The 24,592-nt window shown below is 37.5% G+C and overlaps 1 protein-coding gene across 3 annotated transcripts; it reads left to right on the forward strand.

Annotated features, from left to right (window-relative positions):
• Positions 1-260: 260 nt before the first annotated feature.
• On the forward strand, positions 261-17,528 carry LOC148068823 (interleukin-1 receptor-like 1). Of its 3 annotated transcripts, none has more exons than XM_087804854.1 (13): positions 261-283; positions 1,569-1,624; positions 1,982-2,045; positions 2,321-2,549; positions 2,637-2,826; positions 3,898-4,048; positions 4,531-4,593; positions 5,100-5,226; positions 5,889-6,037; positions 6,117-6,254; positions 14,507-14,671; positions 16,041-16,174; positions 16,813-17,528. In XM_087804854.1, the coding sequence occupies exons 3-13, from the start codon at positions 1,985-1,987 to the stop codon at positions 17,059-17,061; spliced, it is 1,656 nt and encodes a 551-aa protein (XP_087660980.1). In that variant the 5' UTR covers positions 261-283; positions 1,569-1,624; positions 1,982-1,984; the 3' UTR covers positions 17,062-17,528. The 3 variants fall into 3 exon arrangements, with proteins under 3 accessions (XP_087660980.1, XP_087660979.1, XP_087660978.1); XM_087804853.1 differs by lacking the exon at positions 261-283 and adding an exon at positions 290-874; XM_087804852.1 differs by lacking the exon at positions 261-283 and having other exon boundaries at positions 883-1,624.
• Positions 17,529-24,592: the final 7,064 nt, after the last annotated feature.

Consider the following 24,592-nt stretch of genomic DNA (forward strand, 5'->3'; position numbering starts at 1 on the left):
AAAAAAAAAAAGATAAAAAAGCACCATTGTGGGTAACTCAACTCTCACCTAAACTCAACTTCATTTCTAAAGCACTTTATGAACAACATAAGTTGATTCAAAGTGCTTTACAAGAACATAAAGATGTCACTAGAATAAGAACAGTTAAAAACACTGTGGTGCATGATAGGGTTAAACAGGAAGGTAGGAGGAAACAAATTCACTGCATGAGACGGCACTCCCTACCCCTTGAGCTCTCGAGAGAGACACTGACAGAATCACTGGATCCACTAGAGCTGAAGAGGTATGAGTCACTTTTTTTCTGAATTAACATTCACTGGACAATATGTTTGATTATCCCCAATGACTTAATTCATACATGCAGCTTTTTGTCTTTTAAGAAAGCTATTTAGTCTGTCTAATACTTTTATATATTTCATATTTTTTCTAATCATCCAAAAAATGAGATGACATTATTTGCTGATCAAATTAAGTATTCAGATGTTTTGTGAAAGTCCTTATATATACCTATATAACTATTAACTTGATACAAAAGTAAACCCATTCCTCTTTTGCTGGAATTTCTGAGTCGTCTTGTGAATGGTCCCTGAGGTTTCGGACTTACATCTGTAATGAACAAGATATTTTGGAAGACAATGACAAGAGGGGACTATAGAAGTATATTTTATGCCCCCTTACATAATTTATAGCAGTAGATGAGAGGGAGGACAAGGGAGGTGTAGAGGTAAGGAAGTTCAGACTCAAGCTCCAATTGCCACTTACGCAAAGGCTCTATTTACCTTTCTGAGGAAAATCACATTTCCCGGCATTCCTCTGTCCTAGAAAGCGTGGGTTGTCGAGTCTCTCTGCTCCCTGGCAACCGGTGACAACAGAAGTATGTTCACACTGAGTCTGGTTCTGCCTACTTGGCTTGTGTCTGTTCATTTCTTTGTTATAATTTGACACTTAATGTACTGTGTCCACAAGTAAAGAGAGTGACTTCCTTTTCTGTTTTTTTTTTTTTTAAAGATCAGATAAATCCACCAACTCAGTTCCAGCTACACTTTATCACATTTATGTTTTTCGTTTTCGAAAGTAGCACAATTTTTGCTTCGCTTGGTTAATTTTAAATTTAATCTTTACTTATCAGGTGTCAAGAAAGATAAGAAAAAACTGAGCCAAATATGTAAGTGCTAACTATTTCATCAGTGAGTTGAACTTCGACCTATTAGCTGCCATGAAGTGTGTTCAAGTGGGCATTCAAAGTGGTGGCGAGTAATTTACATTTCTGTCAAACCTCTTAGGTATTATTCAATGATAAATACTAATATACAGAACAGTTGAATAGTGAATGGAAATATTTAAAAATCATCTTGAATGAAAGTTTTTACAACTTGAGGTGTTGACTGTTTTAAGATCCGTAAAATTTTTGGATTATTATAAAGCATATTGGTTTTTACAATTTCTGGGGTCACCATAGCGAATCAATCTCCTCCATCTAACCCTGTTCTCTGTATCCCCCTCTCTCACACCAACCAACTACATGTCCTCTTTCACTACATCCATAAACCTCTTTGGTCTTCCTCTAGAACCTCTTGCCTGGCAGTTCCAACCCCAGCATCCTAAGGTGGACATTATTGGTTTGGTAAATTATATAATACTAATATAACATGTTTTTCGATGTGTTAATTTACAGTACTGCATATAGAGCAGATGTCTTATTTGTATTCTCTAATGATTAAACCGTGATTTATAGATGACTAGGACTGCCTTTTTAAGAACAATAAATTACTTTTTGAAACAATATATCAATATTGTCATGTGACACAATCGTGTATTTGAATGTGGAAAATAAACCTAAGGTAATTAATGATCTGATTATTAATCTTTCAATTTTTAATGTCGGGTCTTATTTCACACTGTGTTAAATCAAGTCCTGTTTGTGTTTTCTTTGTCAATGAAGATAAGCACAGTATCTTTTTTAACATTCTGTTTTGTTAAGGTCATGAATTGCATCCAGCTTGTCGCCTGCATCACAGCATTGACTGCTATGGCAAAGGTTTCAGGTAGTGTCCAAATAAACGTAATCATCACTAAAGTTGTTTTAATAAATCCTTTACAAAACTGTCATCCTCCGTTTGAGTCTTGCTGCATATAGTACTTAATATTAGGACTACTTTGATAACAACTTTTAAACTTTTTGAACACCCTCAAATGACACAGAGGCTCTAAACTCAGGCTCCTGTCTGAGACTCAACAGATATGCATCATTATGTGAATCATTCATAATTGTCCATCAAATATTTTTTAAATGTGCATGTATCTCATCCTTTCCACACAGGAAAAGAAAAGTGTAGTGTATCGGCAACTACACAAAGAAGACTTCTAGAGGGAGAAGCATTTTACTTCTTTTCTGAATTTGGGAATGAAGACACTAGCGAAGATAGGTTCACATGGTCCAGAAGCAAACAGGTCATCTCCTCAGATGAAAAGAAGAGGATTCATGCTCACGGTTTCGCCATCTACTTACTAAACGTCACAACTGATGATGCTGCTATATACACTGCTGAGTGAGTAACAGCATTGACATTTGACACATTCATAATTATGTGTAAATGTTGATTTAAACTCTTAAATTCTGTCATCACTCTTTCCAGGTACAATAAATCACAGAAAGAGTGTTTCACTACTGATTTAAATGTTACAGTTTACAATGAAAGTTTTAGACTAAAGAATCCGATTCTTTATGGTAGTGTTGTCAGCTCGGCCCAAAGCACAGGAATTTCTTGTCCAGATCCTGTGCAAGAGACATGCAATGTTGCAGATGGAAAGATTACCTGGTACAAGGTATTTATCTCCCTGTTACTTTCTGCGGTTCTGTGTTGGTACTGTAGATACAGCAAGAACCACAATTATCTTGATATGGCCAACATAGAACTCCTGACGAGTTCCTGTTTATTTCCAACCGAGGAAACTTCTAAACATTTGTACCAAGATAAACTGATGACGCCATTCTGTCTCACATGTGTCATTTAAAATGACACATTTTACTTGATGAGTTCAATCCTTTAATCCTTGTTAGTAAACACTTTCTACGTATTACGTACTCACAAAATACACTTCAGTCCACAAGCTGTGGTGAGTATACCTGAAAAAGGTTCTGTCTCAAGCTCACCTAAAAAGCCACTTTTAAACTAGCTTATCCACTTTAATTCATGTTTTTTAATTTCCTCTTTTAAAATGTACTTTTCAACTCATTGTATTTTTCTGAACTTTTTCTGACATTCATTCTCACTATCGTTCTTTAATGTAGCTTTTAATGAGTGCTGTGAAAGGCCCCTTAAGAATACCATTAAAAATGTACTGTTATTTTTATATCATCTTGTTCCCAGAGTCATAGACCAAAAGTAATTCTAAAAAGGAAGATTGAATTGCAGCAAACAAACAGGCATTTACTGTAATTTATTGAAGTAGTGAGCATTGAGCATTCTTCATGACATAATCTTGAAGAACTGCAAACAGAAGAAACAAAAAACTGCAAATTATAGACAATAAGTCAACAAATTAAGCTTGTTTGTAACAGAATCTCGCTCTGTCTTTGTGGAGATCTTGCACAAGATGGCGGTGTCTTAGTTCACAGCACTACTGGTGACAGTTTGCATGTGTGAGATTCACGCTTAGCTTGGATCTTAAAATATATTTAATTCTGAAAATTCTCCTCTTTGTCAACATAAATGGTGAATAGAAAGTGAATGTAATTTGAATTTTTGAACTTTAAGTGGAGTACATTAATCTGTTGAGCCATGGCGTGGTAACCCACAGGAGCTGTCGGCCGGGGGCGGGGCACACATAACCTGAAAATAAATACATTTTTGCCGGATATTTTGACATGCTGTTCTTTCTTTATGACACCTACAGAACATGGACTTACTAAAAGGTCAACATAATAAAAGTTTATATTTAGAGAATGTCTCCAAGCACTCTGAAGAAGTTTTCACCTGCATGTGTACATGGGAACATAACCATCGGTTGTACAACACGTCAGGATCGAGGAAGCTTAACTATTCAGGTAATATTTCTATTAGAAGGATATGCTAAACGATTTAAGACCATTGTATTCATTAAAAACAACCAATTTTGAACGACAGAATTATTCTGGCTTGTCTTAAAGGTGGGGTAGCTGTTCTTGAAAGTGATATGAACAAGCTGCATTTTGAATTTTTGAAATGGCTGTTGAGTTTCATTGACACATCACTATATAAGGATTCTGAATAATCAATCAAAGTAACTTCAAATGATTGATCAGTGTTTTTATAGAATTGTTCCACAGAGGATATTTTATTTTGAGCATTGTAATTAGGCTGCAATCACGTACGAATATTTTAAGTTATATCGTTTTTTAAAAAGAGTTGACTTTAATTTATAACCTTTTCTATAATACAAATTCAAGTTGATTTAATTTTACACAAATACTAGTCTTATTAGAATGATTATCTATTAGGCAATTTCAAAATGATTGTTGTAAATTGTGTCCCTTTACTCTGTCCCCAGATCCATACGCCAGTCGTGAAATTAAACTCCTCTCACTGGACCAGGAGCAGTTTGCTGTCATAGGTTTGTCACATTTGCACCTTTATGATTTGTTAGTGCCTATGAACTGAAATACTATAACTCAGTATGAGAGCCACACAAAGAAAAGACATCATCGAGATTCTTAGTAAAGCTGTGCTGATGTGTTTGAAGCAGCGACTTCCAACTGACCGACCAGTCTGCCAAACTGTTTAGTCCCGCAGTGGTGCTGGACATTCAGATCTAGTCTGGTCAAAAGTTATTATAAATATATAGGATTAACGAAGTAGCAAACAAGCAGATATGTAAATGTGTCTATATGTTTTCAACATATTTCTAATATCATATAATATTTTATATACTGTATATTAAATATATGTATTCTAAAATCATTGTGTCGGTTTTTAAGTTTGTTCATATTTTTTCTTTTATAACTAAACAAGAGGGGAGGCAAGCCTCATACTGCGAAACTGTTTATATTTGCAAAGTAAGCATGACTTCTGTAAAATAGTTTGCTTATCAAATCTGACTGTTTATCTTGTGTCTCGAAGGTTCCAACACAACACTTAACTGTTCTGCCTTCTGTGGGTCCAACATTGTAAAGCAGTGTGTTGCAAGATGGGAAGTGGATGGAAGTGGTATAGAGAACATTGAAGGCTACAACCAAGTTGTCTCAACGTAAGTCTGATCATGTCGTGCAAATACAGGTGCAAGGTTAGAGTAGAGAATGTGTAGACATGTTTCAGTATTATTAGGTGACTTCACAGGTATTTTCAGAACAGCAAAGCAAAGAGAAATACACTCACCTTCATTCCTGGATTATAACTGTATAACCTTTTTCATATGTTTTGAACCGTGTTCTATGTAATAATGTGCAAGTCTATTTAAGCTGATTTAGTGTCTCGAGAAGGTGCTCTAGCAGGAGACCAATGGTACGCAGGGTGCATAGAGGAGGACGACTGAACACTGGTGTCAGTGAAAAAATGTTCGGTTAAATGCATTTGCCAGATTGCAATGGATTTTATTAATGACATCTGGCTTCATGAAAATATTTGTGGTAATATTTTTGCCAGCCCATCTCCCCCTCTTTTGCAACTGTGCAATGTGTGACGAAAAAAATAAATAAAAAATAAACCGCATATGTCAGCAAATTACAAATTATCGTCAGACAAAAAATAAAAAAAACGGACAGAAGTTTGGAAAACATTCCAATTCAAATTTGTCAACCATTAAAGCCTTAACTAAATACTCTAGTTATCTAGCCATACTACTGCTGTGTTACAAGCACTGTTTGTAAAGCTTAAAAGCATTTTATTCTAAAAAAATATTTTTGTCTGCAGGGACAATGAACCAGGCACCACTAACACAATCGCCACTGCAGTTCTGTACATACAAAGGGTCTCTTCAAAGGATTTTCAGACAGATTTCAAGTGTGTTGTACAACACAAATACAAGTCTCTCACTGTCGTTTTTAACCTCAAACCAAGGCGTGAGTATTTGACACAAATGGAACACCCTTGTCTGCACCCTTTTTCAAATGTCTTGTCTGACCACCCGGTTTTCTGCAGAGACCATTATTCCAGTGGTTGGGGGTTGTCTCTTCATGCTCTTTATCGGTGTTATTGGAGCCATGATTATCAAATTGTTCATGGTCGAACTGACTCTTTTCCTCAGACCCTACTGCCCACTTGGCAGTGCCAAAGATGGTAAGTGAGAAAATGACCTGTTAATTATATTATAATTGTTACTTTGGTTGTAATTGTAATTGGTTCTCTTTTTAGATTATAGTTATTTAAGTAATTCATTTATTTTTTTGTACTTTGTTAAGTTACTTTGGAATAAATTAACAGATAATTAGACCTGAATTTAGTTTTCTAAAATTTTAATTTATAAATTTGACTTGTCAATGTGTTAAACAAGTAAGTATAGTCAATCAAGTAATTTGTTGATTGTTTTTTCAGATAAGTATCTGTTCTTAGATGCTCAGGTAATGAAATGTAAGCTATTGGCATTAACAACTTGTATTTACTTGAGTTAATAATCGATCAATGCTTACTTAGATCAATTATTTAGATTTACTCTTTGGTTATATAGAATGTTATTAACATTTGTCTAATTTGAAGATTTGACTATGTAAAATATTTCAACTCGTATAAAAGTATATGGTTTTATACTTTATGGTTTTACTTAATATTCTTTTTTTTTTTTAAATTGTATGAAAATAATTGTGTTCTTATTCAGTTTAAGGTATGGTCAAATTGTTGTAACCATTAGTCTTACAGTAATTATTCAATTTAAGTTGGATTTATTTAGTAACTAATTCTGAAGATGAAGAGAAGTTTAAGGTTTCTTTAGTTGTATTGTTTTTGTTTTGTATACAAACTATCTTTGTCTTTAGAAATTTGTGATTTACTAAAGATTCTGATTAAAACTAATTTTAAGACAAGTTAATTATTATTAGATTTAACGATTATCACTTTATTTAAGTTTGCTTCAAAGGATCTTAATCTCTAGTCTCATCGTTAAGTTTGTTCTACTAAATAGTTTATTAATTCAATCGTCAATTTAGTTTTATAGATGTGATCAAAAATAAATTAATAACTAGTTTCTTAGTCTATAAAAATGGTTTTAAAAATAGTCCTATTTATATTTATTTCTTAATTATAGTCAAAAGTTTGAATTCAAGGAATTGAATTTGGAGTTCACTTGAATTAAGGATTAACTTGTACAATTCATTTATTGGCACGCTTTAGTCTGACAATTAGAAAGTTTGTTTGAAAATAATCTAATTATTTGTTTTATTCGACAACTGTTACCCGCAATGTGAGATTCTTATGAAATCTCTGTTCCTGCTCTGTACACAATAATTGAAATAGGTCAAATAAACCACATCCAGCACAAGTAACGTCACTTGATCACTATTGTTCCCGTGGGCGGATTATCCGTGCACGGGGCTATAATACAAAAACTCGCAGTCGGAGGCGATCCTTTAAAAATAATAAAAATAATTGGGTAGCTAAGCCATATTTTAAGGACAGAGATTTGAATGTTTAAATCCTCGTTTGGTAGAAGTTCGTAACACAGCCGTGATTTTACATTCGTTTAGACCTAAAGAATAAAGTTTGCATTGTTGTGAACACTGAAATGAACATTTGATGTATAAGTCTTTAATAAAAGTTTAGGTACCACAGTTTGAGTTTTAGTTTTAGATTTACGCAGCTGTTAGCTGAGCTCACACTTCAGGTGAAAGGAGGGGGCTTTAGCTTGACTCGGAGATAAGGTGAAATACAGAAAGGAGGGGCTGAGGGTTGATTTCACACATACATGCAGAATGGATCCTTAGGTCAGTGATTTTCAAGTCCCTTCTGTCCCTTTAAGAAATGGAACCATAGCACTCTCGGGTCACCTAAGAAGTGACGAAATGCCGAACAGGGGCCTGGACAAAATTATGACACAGATGAATATGAGTGGTGGACAAAAGAAAAAAGAAAAGACGGTGAGCTCGAGGCAATACAGCGAAAGCTATCTTTCATTTGGATTCACTTTCACCGGGGATGCAACGGTACCGACTCCACTGTGCTTGGTGTGTGGTGAGAAGCTGTCCAATAGCGCCATGGTGCCAAGCAAACTTAAACGCCATCTCCCACGAAATACCCTTCCGTTCAAAACGAGCCTACGGACTATTTTCTACACTTACGTACAAAAAATGAGAAACAGGCAAATTTTCTGTGAAAAACCACAAAGGTAAACGAGAGAGCCCTAAAACCTTGTCGCTGATCTCGTAGCTAAATCAAAAGAGTGCCACACTGTGGCAGGAACATTAATACTGCCAGCTTGTAAAGCCATTGTAAATGAGATGCTCGTCCCTGACGCGGCCAAAGAGATAGCTAAAGTGCCTTGAGATGTTCCCACTCACCGTGAAGCTGCATGATGGCAACACTACTGCAATCTGCCAGGTGATTGGCACACATTTGAAAACTCTTGAGGAGAAGTTGTCATTTTATTTCCATTCAACCTTCACAAAAGGTCTTGACTGGGTTAGGGACCCATACAGCTCAGCATCCTTTGCTGGAAAGGACATGACTTTAAAGGAGCAAGAGGAACTCATGGAAACTGAAACAAGATCGTAGTTTAAAGCTGAAATTTGCTGATCTTCCTTTGGACAGTTTTTGGTTATCTGTTGCCAAGGAGTTCCCCATTCTGGCCAACAAAGCTATTTTGACATTGCTCCCGTTTTCAACCACATATCTGTGTGGGCTGAGCTTCTCAAGCTTGACTGCGATAAAAACTTATAAACAGAGAGAGACTGAGAGCTGTAGAGCAAGAGCTTTGTGTTCATTGAAACAGGCCCAGGTTTCACACTAAGTGAGTGTATAAATACATTAAAAAAACATATTAACTGTGTATTACTTTGTAAATGTAGAAAATGTGCCGCAGCTCAAAAAAGGTTGAAAATCACTGCCCTAGGTCAGTGGTGCAGAGAGAGAGAGAAGAAGATAGGAGCTGTGGGGAATATTCACTTCAGGAATCGCTGTTTAAAGGTTTTGGTCAGAGCAAATACCCTTGTTTCTTACTCATTTTGGCTCACTGGCCATGGGTGGAGGCTGGGTGAGGCCTGCATTCCACCGTCGTAATTTCACTACACAGTCATCGTTTTTTAACCACAGGGCAAAGCTCACAACCCACTCTCGCGATTTACAGGTGGGGAATTTCCTACTCTAGTCAATGGTTTACAGTTCTATTAAATGTGTTAAAAAAAAAATTGATATTATATTTACATTTATATTACTAGTATTCACAGTGTTTTTTTCATTTTTGTGTTGCAATTAAACTTCCTGCCGCTAGATGACAGCAGTCATTACGTCCTTAGCAGCTAAAGGATCAATTAAATCCTACAGTTGACTGAGGACAAGAGGATACGGTCGACTTCAGCAGCTTTTAAATCTGATGCTTAAAAATATTTTGATTTTGATAGAAACTAAGGTCCACTTGTAACCACTTGTAACCACTTGTAACGTTGAAGTAGTTGGAGGTTAGACCTTCCTTTCCCATCAAGACAATCCTGAGCTTGAGTGTTATTATGGGCCAGAGGTTTGAGCAGGAGATTATTTATATTTACTAGAAGTTAGTACTAAAAAATAACTAAACCTAATTTTACAATTTTACAACAAAAATTAAAATAATAAGTCAACAGATATTAACAGTCAAGTCTGTTGCTCCTAAGCTTTGGAACGATCTTCCTCTCTCTTTGCGCTTGATGGATCTAGTGACTCCTTTAAGAAACATCTTAAGACGTTTTTATTTGTTCAGGCTTTTCTTTGATTTTCTGGAACTCCTGTTGTGTTATCAGTTTTATCTTGACCTTTAAAGTATATACTTTATTGAATATTCTTTTGATTGTTTAAGTGCTTTGTGACCCTGGTCTGGAAAAGCGCTATATAAATAAAAATTACTCACTTACTTACTTACTTACTATGGTTAATTACTGCTGGTGCATATTTATTGCAGCATTTAAGAAAAAAAAGGTCTAGAGTATTTTTGTTTAAACTTGAAATTATTTTAGAACATTGCGTGTTAATCTCTCATGTAACAACATATAGACCCCTTTTTTTTTCAATGTAAAACATATTTTTGATTATTTTAATCTTGGTTGGTGCAGCTTGTATTCAGTTATATTCCTGTCATTTACTTCTGATTAGACTTTTTAAAGTTACTTAATCAACTCTGCTGTAGTGTCCAAAAATTAACTCTGGATCATGAACTTTGGTATTGCGGCATTTTTGTTTCCCATTTTGGATCACGTTGATTTTTTGTCAGTTTTTAAACTTTTTTAAATAGATAAAAAATCCAATTCCCCAAATGTATTACATCCAAGAGGCTTTTTTAATTCCAATTAAGCTGGGGTTTAGGAGCCAGTATATATCCGGCTAATCGGGAGAAGCATTCCCCTTCAGGGGGATTGGCCTGGTGGTAGAAACTGATAGCTGAGTCCTGGCCTGAGGAGGTGGCTCTCCTGTGTTGAGCCATAAGCTTGTGAAGCGGTTGTTTATGTAACCAGGTAATAAATTGCATATTGAAATTTAACAACATCCATCGTATTTTATTTGTGTTATCTTTTATTTTTCATTTTATGTCGGTTAATTTTAAATAGTTAGATTGTGTCCATAAATGTGTACTGTCACTTTAAGTGTTTGAACCTGTACATGCGCGAGCTGCGTGTCTCCTCAGTGCGTGCATTAGCTGCAAGGAGGAGGTATGTTGAGAGTGCTCTGCGGAGAAAGTTCTTGTATTTGTCTCAAAACTTTACCATTTTTCTGTTATGCTTTTGTGTATGTAAAAATGTTGTTTATTCGTGTTCTAAAATTTGCGACAGTTTGTCAAACAAGTATTTAAATAGCATGTGTGTTATGTTTATTTTCCTATTGTTAATGTAAGAGTGCGTGCATTAGCTGCAAGGAGGAGTGAGCCAGTATGAGGAGCTCAGCAGCTCATGCTAATTCATATGCTTGTTTTGTACAGAGAAATTAAAAGCATTTGGAAAGACTACCTGCGTCCTGAATACCCATAGTCTGCACAGAACACAACGCAGATAAAGAAAACACACCCTGTTACATTTAGTTCCCTAATGTACAGGTCCTGGCATTCCTCACGGCAGTGGACAGCATTCACCACATTGCTCTGTTTGTGCCTGGGTGTTTTGTCCTTAGGTTCGATAAGCTTCCTTACGTGGCTGGAGTATCAGAAAAACTAAAGAGGATCTTCGGCAAACACGAGATCCATGTTCACTTCCAGCCTATGAACAGCATAAGGCAGAAGAAGAGAATAAGAGAATACTGGATCAAGTGGCACCTGTTAAATCGAACTTGAAAATTCAGAAAAAACGGTGCCCTTGGACAAATGAAGATCTCCTGAGTCTGAAGAGACTTTGTCGAAAGACTGAGCGTCTCTGGAAGTCCACTAAACTTGAGGTGCATAGACTTCACCTCAGGGATCTGATGACTTCTTACAATGAGATGGTAGAAACTGCTAGATCTGATTACATCAGAAAACTGGTAGCAGCAAATAGGAAAAACCCCAAAGTTTTGTTTGACACGATTAATTCTCTCGTGTCTCCTGCTCCTCAAATCCCGCCTGTCTTCTGTGAAGCTGACAGCAATGCATTGTTGAGATTTTTCATTGACAAAATTAAATTGATCAAAGAGAAAATCTCTCCCCCTTTGTTTGGAGCCCCTACTTTCTCTGAGCCCCTCTCTTCCTCTTGGTCCTCCTTCACTAGTATTTGATGTAATTGGCCCCTGGGTTACCAATATAGTGAACCTCTCCCTTTCCACAGGGGTTTTTCCCAATGCATTTAAACATGCCATTGTGGAGCCTCTGCTCAAAAAAACAGGCTTAGACCCAACTGACCTCAGTAATTTCAGGCCTATTTCTAAGCTCCCTTTCTTGTCCAAGATCTTGGAGAAGGTGGTGTCTGAGCAGCTGTCTTTGTTCCTGGATCAGAGCGACATCCATGAGAAGTTTCAGTCTGGCTTCCGTAAACATCACTCTACGGAGACAGCTTTATTGAAAGTGTCCAGTGACATCATGATGTCGGCTGACTCTGGTAAATTCACTGCTCTGGTTCTCTTGGATCTGTCGTCAGCCTTTGACACAGTTGATCACCAGATCCTGCTGAGAAGACTGAGGGATGAAGTGGGACTGTCTGGGTCTGTGTTAGAATGGTTCTCATCTTACCTTTCTGGGCGCAGTTTTAGTGTATCTGCCAATCAAATGAGGTCTGAATCGGCAGATCTGTTGTGTGGAGTCCCTCAAGGTTCTGTTCTGGGTCCTTTATTGTTTTTGCTGTACTTGATTCCCCTCGGTAAAATCCTTCAGAGATTTCCAGATGTTTCTTATCACATTTTTGCTGATGACATCCAGCTCTACTGCTCTTTTGATCCAACTGAGCCCCAGAGGCTGAACAGCTTAGTCAATTGTTTGCTAGAAATCAAACAATGGCTGAGTGAAAACACTTTACAGCTAAATGTGGACAAAACTGAAACACTGGTGATTGCTCCTGATGATAAGATTCCAGGGTTGAGTCAAACTGAGCCTGATAAACCTGGGTGTTGTATTTGATAAAGACATGTCTCTTGTTCGACATTGCAGAAAACTGACCAGAAACTGTTTCCTTCAACTGAGAAAAATCTCTAAACTTAGGAAAATGTTGTCGGAACATTATCTGGAGCTTGTAATCCATGCGTTTGTTTCTTCTCGTCTGGACTATTGTAACAGTTTGTTTTCATGTCTTAACAAGAAGGAGCTGTCTCGTCTGCAGTTGATTCAGAACTCTGCAGTGAGAATTCTGACCCGCTCAAGTAGAAGAACTCACATCTCTCCGGTCCTTTAAACTCTTCACTGGCTTCCAGTTTCTTTCAGGATCAACTTTAAAATTCTGGTTCTTACTTTCAGAGCTATTCATGGTCAGGCTCCTCCTTACATCACTGATCTGATCCAGCCTTATACCCCAGCTCGGGCTCTGAGGTCTGTGGATCAGAATCTACTTATGGTTCCACGCACACGGCTCAGGACCAGAGGAGAGAAATCTTTTCAGGCTGTTGCTCCTAAGCTTTGGAACGATCTTCCTCTCTCTTTGCGCTTGATGGAGTCTACTGACTCCTTTAAGAAACATCTTAAGACGTTTCTATTTGTTCAGGCTTTTCCTTGAATTTCTCGAACTCCTGTGTTGTTCTCAGTATTATCTTGATCTTTAAAGTTTGTACTTTTTTGAGTATTGTTTTGATTGTTTAAGCGCTTTGTGACCCTGGTCTCGAAAAGCGCTATATAAATAAATATTACTTACTTACTTACTTACTTACATTGGTGTTATAAATATTGGGATTTTTAACCAAATACAATATGATGATATCTCTCTTCTAGTCAAACAAATGGTAGTAATATTAGGAGAGTATATTCTTCGGAATAAACTCTCTGGTGTCAATAATGTAAGAATATAAATAGTGTCTTAACAAACAAAAAAACTGTTAATGAGACTAAAATCTAAATATTCTTTACATCACAATAAGATTTTAAAAAATCACGTAAAAATGACAAGAACGAGCCAGGTCTCGAACCAGGAAGTGCTGTATAGTGTAGCAATGAGCTAAACTGGCTGATGATGTGATCAGGGTAAATTACCATAGACGAATTACAAGATTTAAATCAATTTTCCATTACACTAGATTAATATCTCGTGGCCACAACTCAGTATTTCCTGGCCACAAATGATTTTTTTTTTTACCATGTACGTTTTTAACTTTAGTTGTTTGCTTTTATGTAAAGCACTTTATAACTATGGTTTAAAAAGTGCTATATAAATCCAATTATATCATCATTATTATTACATGTCAACTCCATTCAGCTGCACGGAGGCATTTCCGCCCCCTAATGGCGGGATAGTGTCATCGCAGCTGATGCATTTGTTTACAAATACACATTTGCGGATCGTGAACAACAAGAGCAGGTTTTTCTGTTTTTTGGAAGTTGTGCAAAGTTTGTGATGCTTGACTTGTCCGTTTTTTTTTATAGATTCAAGCATACCTTTTCTGAATTATACATTTACAAATTGAGTTACATATTTGTAAAACAAAGCTTTAGCAACAGTAATAGCCCCATATATCACCACCTTAGTTGGAATTGAAAAAGCCTTTGGATGAAACACTTTTTCATTACTCTGTGTTAATGCTATGGTCACGCTAGCAACTTAGCAACGTTCTTCTGGCTGTAAAAAAGTCTTAAGATAATAGAACAGACAGTGCCATCTAGTGGCCTTCAAAACATGACAGCCGCATACACAGAAAGAACAAGGTGTATAATGTGTGTTGAGATTATGTAGTTAATTGCCTCATAATCTCCTCATTAATTTATTTTGTGAACATTTATAATAACACAACATTTGAGGTTTTTCTCTTTTCTGCAGGGTCAAAGGTTTATGATGCCTATGTCATCTACCAGTTGCAAAGCCAAAACCAGTCTGTGGAAAAACTTCTCAGTGAGTTTGTTTCCTGTGATTTACCCGCTGTTCTTGAAGAAAAGTGTGGCTATAAGCTTTTCATCCACGGTAGGGACGACACCCCCGGGGAAGGTCAGTAAAATCCATTATGTCACAAATCCGTGATTCTTTATTTGTGGTTTAGACATACATATTTGTGACCCTGTTCTAGAAAGGCGCTTTACAAATAACCGTTACTTACTACTTTACTTACATTGACACAGTATGAGGGAAGTTTATTATTATTATTATTATTATCATTATATTAGGTATTTATTTTACAAGATTTATTAAGTGGTAATATATGAAAGCCGAGATCCTCAACAAGGTCCTGGCCAGGTAAGTTTATTGGCAAACTATATGTGCATCCTGAATGGGTCCCTATTAGAGGTCCTTGCACATGTGCTTGTCAACACATTTATCAAAAAGAATTGAACGTATCACAGTTTTTCTGATGCGACTGTTGCTTTCTGTTGATGTTTTTGCCACTAAAAGTTGCTAAATGCTACAAAATCCAATACTGGATTTCTGATTTAAGTTACTACTTGATGAGTTTATAATTTAAATGAACAGCTGTTCTTAGTGGAAGTGATCTGACCAGTATAAAAGATCTCCAGCAGAGGGCAGTCTTTAACAAGCAACTTTACATTTTCTGAAGTACCTTCAGACGCGTAACTTGAAATCTTTATTCAGTAGCGTTTAATTACAATACATATAATTCTGTTATTAATGGTGATCATTTTCTACTCTTTGTTTTAATATTTATCACAAAAAATGATTTATCAGGGACAGGGAGCAAAGAACACATACAATGTTGATCCATGATGTCATATTATAATGGTAAATTCAAATTTCACTAATTAGATACTCACCCTTATGTCAACTAAGGTTGGTGATCTTTTTTCTTTTTTTCAATAAAAAGTAATCTGCGACTTTTTTAAGGAATGTATGTCCAAATGACGCCCCCAAACAGATTCATCCGTAGAAAAATAACCTTAAAGTGTCTAGTGTGTCTATTCAGCTAGTCTTTAATGTCTCTCGTGTATTGAAGCCCTGACTTGAGAAATTGTTTCCAAAAAAATTAAACAAGTCCATGTTTTTATCTTGTATATAGCACAAGCTAAAAGGCCAACATGCTACATACACAGGATAAAACTCTGGGTAAATAGCATGGTGTGTCTATACTGATTAATTAGGGAACCAGGAAGGTTAACATGGATGTCAATACATTTCACTCAATTATTCTCAGACTGGCCTTAAAAAAGTAAAAGAAAGTTTGTGATTCATCTACGTTGATGTAGTTAAAAGGTTTCTTCGTTGAGTAAACTTGACTGAAGTGATCATCTTCTTGTAGTCAAGAGTTACATGATAATGCATGATCCAATTTACTAACTGACGTTAAACGATGAGTGGCAAACTAACTAAACTACTATATTGTACATATTGTCTTGTAATTCCTCAGACCATCTGGAACTGGTGGAGCGCCGCATGACAGGCAGTCGCCGGCTTATGGTCATCCTGACGCCACCTCCTCTCACCCCTGAGTGTAAGTCGGTATCTCCCCAAGAGTCTGCAGTGGGAGGGTTTGACTGGCAGGTAAGGAACTCCTAAGGTATATTGATATATATATATATATGTCACAGTTGAGACTGGAATCCAGAGTCCGGAACTCTACTGGTAGAGATTGGAATTCTTCTAGTGAATCGGAATCTGAATATTTGGATATACATTGTGCATTTTTAGAAACATGCATTAACCTTTTTTATTCATAAAGGCTGTTAAATTTTATTACTGGGTAGGTAAATATGTTGCGATGTCCATTTGTTGATTATGTCAAACAAACATGATTTTCCAGATAACATTTGTTGTTTTAGTAAAACTAAACTTCAGGGTTTAAGTGATCATAGTTTTATTTACTATTAAAACTTCCCCTTGGTGACTAGACTGGTCTTTCAGGCTGTTTTACCAAATAGAAACTGTGTCCAAAGTCGGCCATCTGTAGCTCTTGAGCAGATTTCCTGCTTAAAAAAGAACATTTTACATTGAAAGATTGAAATCTCCTGCTCTAGGTGAAGGTAGAAACCTTTCTTGCTGTGTCACTAGAGAAGCCTCATGATAGTATCTTGGTTTATTGACTTTCATTTCAGTGGTGTTTGTGCTACGTGTCAAAAATCACAATATTCTCATTTTGTGATTTTATTCTTGTTTGATCCCAAATTCCCTTATTTTGCCAGGTGGGGCTCCACCAAGCACTAGTCCAAAGAGAAATGAGCGTCATTTTGGTTCAACTGGGCGAAACAGGACCCCAAGGTTTCTCACACCTCCCCGCTGGCCTGCAGCATCTGATCCAGAAGAGTGCACCTATCAAGTGGCCAGAGTTGTCAAAGAATGCTTGCAAACCGAACTCTCGCTTCTGGAAGAAAGTGCGCTACCTAATGCCTGCGCGCCCTGTAGCCAAATATCGGAACTCGGACATCATATAAAGCAGGGACATTTTTTGCAACATGGACTTGTTCAATTACGGCATTATTATGTATATATTTTTCTTTCTGTGCTGCCTGTTATCAAATGTCTTACATATCTGTACCGGTCTCCGGCCCTTGTGTTGGGAAGCCTTGATGTATGTGAACAGATGTCCGGGTGTCACTGTATGGCAGGTATATATATATAGTATATATATATATATATATACTATATATATATACTATATATAATATATATATTTATCTTTAGACTTAGATTGTGTCATCTTGTTCTTTCTCTTTATGTTATTGTTGTTATTTTATTAATAAATTGCTGTATGTATTGGCTATTGGACAAAAACTATTTCCCGAAGGAGACCTCCTGAGGGATCAATAAAGTTTTACCTTACCTTACCTTACCTTACCTTATATATGCGTGTAAGCCTTTTTATAATAAAGTGAAGCTGTTTTGTTAAACTGATAAGAATACAAGCATATTTTTACATTTTATTAAATAAAATGATATGTTTCTTTGTTTTAAGGTTTCTTTGTTACAAGGTGGAAACACAGATATATAAACACAGAGAATTGCAAATACATTCAACAGCTTCAACACTTGAAAGTGCTTGTGTGTGTCCTGATTTGACTTCCCTCTGCTGCCAAGTCCCAGACATGACTGGGGAGGGTCAGGAAAAGTGTGTCCACGGGTGTGTGTGTGAGTGTGTGTGTATGAAATGGTCAACAGAAGAAGAATAGTGGCACACTCCCAGTGAAAAGAAAGGCGGGCAGTTGGGGGGAGATGACGTTTACCCCGGCAGCTGGGAGCTGCTCCACACTTTTGTTCCACCCTGACCCCTGTGACCCTGCACTCGCCCTCGTACCACACACACCTGCGTGCAGTCAGACACGCGCGTACGAAACATATGCACACACACAGAGTCGCACGTATACCAGGATATATGCAGATGAGGACTTTTATAAAAAATGGACACATCTGTCTGGACCGGATCAGGACCAGTGGGGACGAACTATCGTGACTTGGTGAAGTTGTGAGTGTGTGTATTTGTTCTAACAAAGACTACAACCCTGGTTTAACACAACCCTGTAACACACAAAGAATTTATGTTAACACAAGCAATAGCCATGCATTATTTATTTGTCCAGATCCAAACTCAACATCCAGGAGCTTGATCTAGCCAGCCAGATGATTTTAGACGTTTTGATGAATATGGTTGCCTCATAATTAAATTCCATATAAATCATTATTAAATCACTATTGTGATTATGCATCACTTATATTGTTTTTCCTACAAGAGGGTTAATGAATTTTGTAATGTATTATTATAATGATTGTTTATGTATTATTTTTTAATGCGCTATTATCATTTTCTGTCATTACTTCGTGATGGGCTGTTAATACTAATGAAATAAAATAATTGAGGCCGAAGGAATAATAATTTGGTTTTCTGAGCAATCAGTAGGCTACGTACAAACTTGAAGTTGAGACTAGGCTCCGGTAAAACCCACACAATTAATTAAGTAGCGCCACATAGTGATAGAAGAGATGCACAGCCAAGAGGAAACAGACAGGTGAGGCAAGGATAAAGTAGAATAGGGTGGAGATGAGGTAGGCAAGGATGAGGAAGACCGGGCCAAACTAGCCGCTGCAGACTGAAGCCGAGGACTTGATGAAGGTGGGCTTCAGTCAGAGACTCACCTTCTCCAAGTGTTGACAGACAAATGGGAGGCAGCCCAATAAGATGTGCAGTGTTATCGCCTGGAGCAGCGGAGCATCGGTGCCCAGTAAAGGTGGGCTGTGGCAGGTTTAGCGACCTCCATTATTAGATGACTAAAGGAAGTAAGAATCAGACACCCTGACAGACATTTCTTTGAGAGTCAGAGAGAGTGTTTACTGTGTACTGATACGTACATTTTCAACTTACGAGGTAGATAAAACTGACAAGAGATTGTATCTTGTTTTTTGGCACAAATTTACACACAGGCCATTTGGGCATCTTTTACGGCATTGCAGGGTCAGCAGAAACAAACTTAAATTTAAAGTATTATCCCTTTAAAGTAATATTATTATAACTGAGGTCCACTCCCTAAAACCAACCCAAATTTTCTGCAAGGTGACTGTGAGAGATATTAGATGATCTTCTTTTCTTCTTTGATCAACTATTGATTGTTTTGCAAACGCCAATTCCTAAAGCCATTTTCTGGTTGCTCCAGAGATTTGATTATCCCAAGGTATGTAGTAAATCTCTGGCCTTCCTGTTGTCTCAATGTGGCCGCTGGATCACTCCATCTCCATTACAGCCAACAGGAGTCTGTGTGAACAGCAGGTGGTGTGTGAGTGCGTGTGTGGGTGTGTGTGCGTGAGTGTGTGTGTGGTTGTGTGCATGTGTGTGTGTGGGGGTGCGTGCGTGTGTGTGTGTGTGACCCAAAGGGCAGTAGGCCTAAGGCTAAGCTATTGTTCCATCAAAGTCCTCAGTGACCTCTTCCCACCTCCAGCCCCTCCACACACACTTCAGCACATGTGCTTTAGTCTGCAGTGTTTGGCCTCCCTCTCCATCAGGAGCAGCATGTGCGGGGGGTTAGTAAAACATTATGTTTGTAAAGTGTGTGGATGATACCAGCTGGGCTGATGCTTCCTCTCCTCCCAGAGCTTGTTCGGGAGCGCTGCATTGACCCAGGCCACGGATCCTCCTTCTAAACTAAAAATTTTATTATTCAAAAACATGCCACTGCCATACATTTGAAAAATGTCATCCACTGAAGAAACAAAGTCCAACATCCTAAAAAGTCTCTCATCTTTGGTACCAGTTCTGCTCCCCCAGTGTCGTCTTTGTAGCTTCTTCAGGCACACAGGACTTGATCCTGTCAAATGTGCAGTGCTTGTTAAAACCAGAATCACACCATGAAAGGCAAAATAAAGAAAACAAGATAAGATAGGGGTGTCAAATGATGCAATTCAATATTTTCATCCATAACAGTACTATTTAGTGCTTGTATCAATCATGTCAATTACATGTTTAATATCTAACTTTACTGTCTTTGTTTGCAAGTTGTCTTTTTGTAAAATTAGACATTTTTTTGTGTTGGTCTTGTTGGTGTGAAAACGATGTTCACTTACATCACTGTATATAGACCTGATGTTTTGTTTATTTTTAAATTTAAAAATCGCATGGATGAATTGTAGATCATAACAAATTACTCTGTGTTTTTTAACTATGGACAACTCTAAGGACATTTTTTGGTAACAGCATCATTTTTAAAATGTTCATCATCCTAAGACATGAGAGATCTAGTCAATTATCACAGGGATTTTTCTTATGAAATTTTTTGGCAAATAAACTTGGAGCAGAGAATGTTGAACAGCACAGGTGAACAAGACAACATGTTAAGAGTTAAAAGATTGTTTCATGGTTGTGTTAAATGTTCAAATATCCACATTGGGGTTTTCTGCCGAGCTGCAGGCAGACAGCAGGACACCTGTTCATCCCACGACTACAAGCAGATGGTCCACAATGATCCTGCTCCCTGAGGGGAAACTCTGTCAGTCCAGCTCCAATTAAGGAGTCACTAAAGTCGGAGGGCAGCAGAAGAGGCTGGGGGAGGAAGATACAGAAGGAGAGGATGATATCAGACCTGTCATTGACCGAGAATCCACAATTATCTGTGATTTGCTGCTTTGATTTTTGTATTGCATTAACTAGAGCAAGTGACAAAATAGCAAGTCAAGCAAAGGATCACCTTAGAAAGAGACACTTTTTGAGGGACAGAATCTAAAACAAAAATGCTGAAAATCACAGTGGATGATTTTAAATAATTAATTTCCATTTTATACAGGACATAAGTATTTCATACAGACAAACAGAACTCTATATTTGGTAAAAACCTTTGAGACGTTTTCTGTAGTTCACCAGGTTTGCACACACTGCAGCAGTCATTTTGGCCCACTCCTCCATACAGATCGTTCAGTTTCGGGGCTGTCGCTGGACAACACGGGCTTTCAGCTCTCTCCAAATATTTTCAATTGGATTCAGGTCTGGAGACTGGCTAGGCCCCTCCAGGACCTTGAGATGCTTCCTATGGAGCAACTCCTTAGTTGCCCTGGCTGTGTGCTTCGGGTCTTTGTGATGCTGGAAGACCTAACCCACGACCCATCTTCAATGCTCTTCCTGAGGGAAGGAGATTGTTGGCCAAGATCTCACGATACATACGAGTGGAGATAAGACCAAAAAGCTCCACTTTTGTCTCATCAGACCACATGACCTTTTCCCATTCGTCCTCTAGATCATCCAAATGGAAACTTCAGACAGGCCTTGACACGCTGGCTTGAGCAGTGGGCACTGCAGGATTTTAATCCATAACGGCAGAGTGTGTTACTGATGGTTTTCTTTGAGACTGTGGTCCCAGTTCTACTCAGGTCATTGACCAGGTCCTGCCGTGTAGTTCTGGGCTGTTCCCTCACTGTCCTCATGATCATTGATGCCCCACGAGGGGAGATCTTGCATGGCTCTCTAGACCGAGGGAGATTGAAATTCTTATTGAACTTCTTCCATTTTCTGATAATTGCACAAACAGTTGTTGCCGTCTCACCAAGCTGCTTGTCTATTGTCCTGTAGCCCATCCCAGCCTCGTGCAGGTCTAAAATTGGATCCCTGATGTCCTTGCACAGCTCTGGTCTAGGCCATTGTGGAGAGTTTGTGGACAGGTGTCTTTTATACAGGTAATGGGTTAAAACAGGTGCAGTTAATACAGGTAATGAGTGGAGAACAGGAGGGCTTCTTGAAGAAGAACTAACAGGTCTGTGGGAGCCTAAATTCTTACTGGATGATAGGTGATCAAATACTTGTGTCCTGCAATAAAATGGAAATTAATTATTTAAAAATCATCCACATTGATTTTCTGCATTTTTGTTTTAGATTCTGTCCCTCACAGTTGAAGAGTACCTTTGATACAAATTCGGATTCAACATGCTTTGTGGGAAAACTTCAAAAATCAGCAGTGTATCAAATACATGTTCTCCCCACTGTATATAAATATATATATATATATATATACACGACATTATGTATGAAAGACCAATTTTATTTTATAATTATAAAATCACTGAACTACAGATGAATGATGTAATTGATATTTCACGTTGTTAAAATAAATGTTGTCATCATTTTTGTTATGAATTAATTACAATCATAATTCCAACTTTATTTGTTTTTAATATTATTATCTTATATTATCTTACTATTCATCTCTTACTTTACTCTACTATTTCTCTCTTAATCTCTTTTCAAACGTCATTAGACAGCCTCAAAATCCTTCTAAACGTTCATGCCAAATCTGTTTAACTGTACATCACACAGCTGACTGATGTTTTAGAGAGAAGGAATTTCTTTTGACGTCATTGAGTGTTTGAATAAAACAAAAGGGTTGGAGATGACGGAGGACCAGGTGTTCTACCATCTTAATTCATGGTCCTTTAATTTTCACTTACACTTTTCTCTCTATTTGTACTGTGTGTTTGAGTGCACACGTGTGTGTGTCTTTGTGTGTGTGTGCCTGTGTAATGGCCCAGGGCCTGTGTGCAGCTGCCCACCAAGGCCCCTCTTTTGTGTGGATCCCATCCCCCCCCTTTGTCAACTCATGCCTTGATGGCTCAAGCCAGGGATGTCCTGCTCCCAGTGTATATATGTGTGCATTAAACAGAGTGAGGGGGACAGATTTGGGGTTTGGGAGTGTAAGGGGAGGGGTTAAATCAGCTTATCTTCCTGTCCCTTTCTATCAGCTGTGTGTGAGTCTCTTGTTACTGAGTAGGCAGACAGAGGTGAGTTTCTAGTGTGCTCTCTGGTTCCTGTGTGGGTATTGGTGGAGCCTGAGGAAGCCATGGTCCATGTCTCAACCTCCATCTGGTGTCACTCTCACTGATGAACCTGCAGCTCCAGGACACAGCACCTTCACCAAAGAGGACCCTTCTGTCATATCAGAAAACTGCCTGGAATGGGATGAAAGCTTTGACTTTCTTCTTGTGATTTTGACGGACATTTGTTTCTCACTTGGGCTTACTCTACAACGTTTTGTTGCGGGACATTGTGAGACACTTTTGGTAGGATTAGAAGAAAGAGATTACTCAAGGAGTCGTCCCGGTTGCAGCTCTACGGTGAGAACTTTTGTTTTTCTCTTTAAAGCTAAAACAGCATAATGAGCAAAACTACTTCATAAATGTGAATTTAAGTTGTACATGTTTCCTGTTATAGGCTTCTATTACCAAGACTTGGGTCGGAGAATGTATACTATGCTTGTCCATTAATTGTCTTTTGAGAACATTTTCAACTGTTTGTGGAACCATGTTAGAGACCAAAGCCAGGAAAACTGAACGTTAGACTCACCATTGATAAAAAAAATATTCCAAGGTTTATTGCAAGGTAACGATCGGTCAGTTTCTCGGAATGAGACTAAGTAATAGTTGATTGAGGAGAAAAATACTTATTTCATGTAACTCATCATTTTCCTGAGTAAACAATATTGAAAGTAGTAGCTAGATTACAGCTACATGTTAGACAGATGTAAATCTTGGTATAGACTTGCTATAGAACTGCTAAGTATATATATATTTTTAAACTTTGTATTGTTTGTGATTGTTCAAGCGCTTGGGACCTTTGGCGCTCCAGAAAAAAACATTACTTACTTACTTACTTAAACGTTCTACTGTCAAATTTCAGTTCACCACCAGGGATTATAATAATATAAACACCAGTCAAAACAACTGGTCGAAATATACAGAGTAAAGTAAATAAAATAGATGACCATTGTCATCATCACACATGACTGAAAAATAAGGAAACAGTGAATATGCTTCTTCAAAGAGAACATTTTTGTAGCCAAGGTTTTTTTTTATAAGGGACTGAACAATACTCCTTGGAGGCACTGCTACTGTTGTTAAACGTATTGAGTAAGTCAAAGTTAACATTCAGTCTACACAAACTGCATCTATTTATTATTCTATAGCCTTCAAAGCAAACCAGCAGATACTCACAATAAAATCAACACTTGTTTACTACCATCTCACTCTTAAACACAACCACAACAGAAGACATACATGGCAGGTAAAACTTGTAGTTTTTGTGTGTGTTTTTGGTAAATTAAAATGTGTTAGTTTAAATACAAATAAGCCATATATCATTTCTTTAGGCAAGAAATGATTGACTCCAAAAGATCTTAAAACGATTTCAAATGTTTAAAAATACCACAAGAAAATATAACTTTAAGCCAACAAAACATTTTAGACCACAGAACCACCACTGGAAAATATTTTTTTAATGATTTTCCACAACTATATCTTTTCTTTACTATAAAGTTTGTGTTTTAGTTTAAAAAAGAGTTGAGGGTCTAAATCAATAATTTCCCGGGTAGTATTGGAGATTACATCGGAGAAGTCCTTAGAAGGCATCTGTCAGACCCCACCCTACCCCCACATTTCAGGCCTTCCACCAAACCTTTGTCAACCTCCCCAGCCGGTCACCGGTGTGGCAGACTGGATCACCAG

The sequence above is a fragment of the Callionymus lyra genome, chromosome 12 (genome assembly GCF_982586985.1).
Source record: "Callionymus lyra chromosome 12, fCalLyr1.hap1.1, whole genome shotgun sequence".
Lineage (NCBI taxonomy): Eukaryota > Metazoa > Chordata > Actinopteri > Syngnathiformes > Callionymidae > Callionymus > Callionymus lyra.